Source organism: Cupressus sempervirens, chromosome 1 (assembly GCF_028749045.1).
Source record: "Cupressus sempervirens isolate cs-2001-9-10 chromosome 1, ASM2874904v1, whole genome shotgun sequence".
NCBI classification, from domain to species: domain Eukaryota; kingdom Viridiplantae; phylum Streptophyta; class Pinopsida; order Cupressales; family Cupressaceae; genus Cupressus; species Cupressus sempervirens.
Window position 1 is genome coordinate 118,992,262 of NC_143118.1, and position 5,100 is coordinate 118,997,361.

The 5,100-nt window shown below is 36.6% G+C and overlaps 1 protein-coding gene across 1 annotated transcript; it reads right to left on the reverse strand.

Annotated features, from left to right (window-relative positions):
• Window positions 1-825: 825 nt before the first annotated feature.
• On the reverse strand, window positions 826-2,958 carry LOC149576480 (uncharacterized). The gene is made up of 3 exons (XM_089794513.1): window positions 2,392-2,958; window positions 2,009-2,154; window positions 826-991 (listed from the first exon to the last, which is right to left on the reverse strand). Exons 1-3 carry the CDS (start codon window positions 2,956-2,958, stop codon window positions 826-828), a joined length of 879 nt encoding a protein of 292 aa, XP_089650639.1.
• Between the last annotated feature and the right edge of the window lie 2,142 nt (window positions 2,959-5,100).

Below are 5,100 nucleotides of genomic sequence, written 5' to 3' on the forward strand. Positions count from 1 at the left end.
ATTCACACAACTCAAAACCCACCGAATCCATTCCTCCTCAAAACTAAAGGCACCTAGAATCCTTTGGAGAAATGACCAATGGACTCTGTCATATGCCTTAGCCATGTACAACTTAATGAACATAGCCTTGTCTTTAGAATTGGCCATAGAATGAATAGTCTCAGTCGCCACAACCACCCCATCTAGGATCTGGCGCCCCATCATAAAGCCACTTTGTTCTTCATAAATTAACTTGGAAAGCCACTTTTTTAACCTGTTAGCTATCAGCTTAGATATAATTTTATAAATAACATTGCATAGAGAGATAGGGAAAAATTGACTAATTGGATCAGCCCCTTCCTCCTTGGGGATGAGAGCAAGGAAAGTAGAATTCAGAGCCCAGAGCATTTGCTTGTTTCTCTGGGATTCCTGAACAATTGCCCATAAATCTATCTTGATAATATCTCAAAATTCCTGGAAGAACTCAATCGGAAAGCCATCTGGACTTGGAGCTTTTCCTTTCTTCATTTGGAAAATAGTCCCCTCTAATTCCTCCAAAGAGATGGTGCTCATAAGATGCTCTTTCATTTCCAAAGAGACTAAAGAAGGAATACAAGAAAGGACTTGGGCCTCTTCAATCGAGTCCCCTTGTGAAACCTCCCTAAATAAAGACTCAAAATACTGTATAGCTTCGCTGAAAATATCCTGAGAAGAAGAGAGAATCTCTCCCCTAGCATTCACCAAGGTTGATATGGAGTTACCATGTTGTTTGGCCTTAACTGAATTGAAGAAGAAAGCAGTATTCTTATCACCTTCTTGAAGCCACACAATACGAGCTTTTTGTTTCTAGTAGATTTCCTCTCTCAGTTCCCACTCCTCCAAAGTTTTCAGAGCCCTAGCTTCCTCCTGCAACAAATAATCTGACACCCCCTCTTCCCTTAACAACTTGGTAATATCATTCAACTCATCCTGGGCCGCATATTTCTCTTGGAAAATATTACCAAAGCAATACCTGTTCCATCTTTTAAGCTGAAATTTAACATATTGTAGGAGTTTAGCAAAGATATACATTGCTGTACCAAAGGCAGGTCTACCATCCTTCCACCACTTAGCAACATAGCCATATAGGTTAGGGTCCCTTAACCACATAAGCTAGAATTTAAAAGGTGGCTTCTAAGGCAACCAGTAGGAGGAAATAACTAACTTAATGGGCCAATGATCTAACCCTCTCCAATCTAAAATCTCAGACCTAGATGACCATAATCCACCCACCCAAAAATAGGACACCATGAAGCGATCTAATGTTTTTGAAATGCAATTATCTCCTATTCTTCTATTATTCCAAGTGAACTGGTCATTACTAGGCTTGATATCAACAAGTTGAGTGCTGAAATGTTATCTTGAAGAAGCATAGAGGAGGGCTCAAGTCTTGCGATACCCCCCCATTTTTCAGAGAGATCTAGAATAGCATTAAAATCTCCAGCAATAATCCATGACAAATAAGGAAATAACCCTCGAACAAAATGAATATTATTCCATGTAAGGATCTTACCTTGGAGCTCAATCGAGGCATAGACATTGGAGAGAAGAACAGACTCTCCTGATTCATAGCATAGAGAGACTAGGGAAATAGAAGATCTAAAGGATATCCTCCACATAGGCTGGATCTTTCATGGGTTCCAGAGGCAAGCTACCCCCCTGAAGATCCCTGCACTCCAATGCACTGACATTGACCATTCTTCCACAATTTAGGAGCTATACTCATCATACTCTCAATGGAAACTTTGGTCTCCTGAAGAAAAAGAACATCAGGAGAATGAATTCTAACCAATTCTTGAACAACTTTTTGTCTAGGGCCACTGTTCAAGCCCCTTGCATTCCATGAAATAATGATCATTTCTGGGAAGCCAAGAAATGAGAATCCAAGGTCTTGATAGCTCCTAACTCCACCAGATTCTCACCCATCATCTTAATCTTCTCCATGACCTTCTTACGCCCACTTTTACCACTTTTCTCAGAAACCCCCTACTTTCCATCCTTCTGAAGAATACTCAAGTGAGGAGAAAACTTTCCATGATTATCCATATCCGAAACTACACTCCTTGTAGGAAGGGCCATGCCCCTTGCTTCTTGACCCCAACTAGCATTTAACCCCAGAGACACCTGAGCCCCTACCTGCCCATCAGTGACCATAGGCATAGTAGGTTCAACCTATGGAGTAGGAGGAGGGTCAGAAGAGACAATCTCCTGATCAGACTCCACAACCAAATGAGCCAAGCTACTTGATCTCAGAATAACTTCTTGCTGCCCCAGCTCATCTAGGACTTAAAATCTATTAAAGGTATCCTCCTTTTGTCTCTCCATCAAAGTCCTCTTTTGACCTCTATTACAATTGTGAGCCTTGACCTATACAAATCCCTCAGCATCCTTTTCCTCTCCTAAATTTTGCTTCTTCCCTTTATTAGCCCCAAGATTGTGATGAGGAGGGGGTGGAGGCTGCTGATCAACTGGCTTGGCCTTTGAACACCTACGTAGTAGGTGGCCATATTCATGACAAAATTGGTACCAGAAGGGAAGGGTCTCATAATCAAGTTGTTGCACCCAAAAATGTGAATTCGCACATAATTCAACTCCAACTGGCAATGGTCTACTCAAATCAAGCTCCACATAGATTCGAGCAAAATTCGTAACCCTTTTCCCAAGGGTTTGGGTTGAGGACCCTACTAGTTTCCCCAACATCAAAGCAAGCATATGGAAAACATCCTCCTGACAACACTCTATTGGAAATCTAGGTAGCCAAACCTGCACTGGGACCCGATTTGGAAGCTCCTTAGAGGGGTTAAAACTTGCATGCCATGGCTTAACAAATAGCCCAACCTGGTTGTAAAAATAGGGCCTGCCCTCAAATACCCTATTACAATCTGCCATGCAGGTGAATGTAACCATGAAAAAGTTGTTTGCAAGCAACGTGACATCCATTTCACCCTCTGGCTCCCAGACTCTCTGAGCCCAATTTTCTAGAAATTAAAGGGATACTCTTAAACCTAGAAATTTAGAGTATAGTGAATGCTCTGAATATTATTCCACATCCTCAGCAATCATCTCATAAGGGATTACCAATTTAGGTCTTTCTTTGCATCACTCCAAGCACTCGTTAATCTTTGTGATCCGAGAATTGCTAGATAGATTTGACGCTATAACTCCTGAACTCTGAGAAAAAAGGGCATTATCAAACACCCTCGCCCCTTGATTTGGCTGATGCATGTCCTCTACATCATGCAAAACAATTTTAGGTGAGACCCCTGATGGCTCACCCCTCATCATTCTACCCCTGGCCTGGAGAAATCATAGTAGGGGACCACGAACCAGGCATCGCGCACCCCACCGTGCTCGTAACCCGTAGACCGACCCAAGAATAAAGAAAAACCTGCAAAAAGTGGAAAAAAAGACCAAGCACCCACCCTCGTGGAAACTGGAACACCTTCCTTTGCAGACGCATGCACAAAAGGCTCAAAATAGGGCTAGGGCACGGTAGCCCTAGCTCGTCAACCTCGCACAAAAACCCATCGCTCACAGCCCGCCCTCACATATCATGTAATTATTTAATTAAATGGGAAAGGTATTTCTCATTAATTAGACAAAATTATTTAATTAAATGGAGTACTTACTTCTAATTAATTAAACAAAGTTATTTAATTAAATAGGAAGCCATTATTAATTAATTAAATGAAGTTATTTAATTAAATAAGAAAAGTATCTGTAATTAATTAAAAGATTATTTAATTAAATAGAAAAAGTAATTATGAGAGCATATCTCATTTTATTAAATTAAATATCTCAACAAAACCTCTCTTCAGTTCAAAAAGGGAAATTTTCAGTTCACTATTGATAAAAAATGAGTTAAATCAGTTAACTCCATTTTCTACTCAAATTAAATCAGTTAACTCCTTATTTTACTCAAATTAAATCTATTAACTCCCTTTAATTTGGGAATCTCCCTTTATGACAACACTTCAACTTTAATCCTGACCGTTGATTGAATTTGATCTCAACCATTGATGGATTCCAGAAAAGTCTATTTAAGAGACCTTCATCTCTTCATTTTAGGAGAGGATGAATTTGAAAAATTTGCATCAAATCGCTGCTAGAATTCATACTCACATTTGCTCATATTTTACATACATTTAATAAATATGCCTATCTTGATTAATTAAATATAATTATTTAATTAAATGGGAAAGGTATTTCTAATTAATTAAACAAAATTATTTAATTAAATGGAGTACTTGCTTCTAATTAATTAAACAAAGTTATTTAATTAAATAGGAAGCCATTCCTAATTAATTAAATGAAGTTATTTAATTAAATAAGAAAAGCGTCTCTAATTAATTAAAAGATTATTTAATTAAATAGAAAAAGTAATTATGAGAGCATATCTCATTTTATTAAATTAAATATCTCAACAAAATCTCTCTTCAGTTCAAAAATGGAAATTTTCAGTTCTCTATTGATAAAAAATGAGTTAAATCTGTTAACTCCTTTTTCTACTCAAATTAAATCAGTTAACTCCTTATTTTACTCAAATTAAATCTGTTAACTCCCTTTAATTTGGGAATCTCTCTTTATGACTAAACTTCAACTTTAATCCTGACCGTTGATTGAATTTGATCTCAACCGTTGATAGATTCTAGGAAAGTCTATTTAAGAGACCCTTATCTCTTCATTTTAGGAGATGATGAATTTCAAAAATTTGCATCAAATCGCTGCTCGAATTCATACTCACATTTGCTCATATTTTTACATACATTTAATAAATACACCTATCTTGATTAATTAAATTTAATTATTTAATTAAATGGGAAAGGTGTTTCTAATTAATTAAAGGAAATTATTTAATTAAATGGAGTACTTACTTTTAATTAATTAAATAAAGTTATTTAATTAAATAGGAAGCCATTCCTAATTAATTAAATGAAGTTATTTAATTAAATAAGAAAATTGTCTCTAATTAATTAAAAGATTGTTTAATTAAATAGAAAAAGTAATTATGAGAGCATAACTCATTTTATTAAATTAAATATCTCAACAAAATCTCTTTTTAGTTAAAAAAGGGAAATTTTC

Bases quoted from the DNA above. Each gene is read 5' to 3' on its own strand.
- LOC149576480 (XM_089794513.1), bottom strand. From the start codon at position 2,958: ATGGATGTCACGTTGCTTGCAAACAACTTTTTCATGGTTACATTCACC. The intron at 2,155-2,391 runs GTATAGGTCAAG...ACTGATGGGCAG, and splicing joins AAAAGGATGCTGAGGGATTT to GTAGGGGCTCAGGTGTCTCT. The intron at 992-2,008 runs GTAGGGGGTTTC...AAGATGGAACAG, and splicing joins ATTCTTCAGAAGGATGGAAA to GTATTGCTTTGGTAATATTT.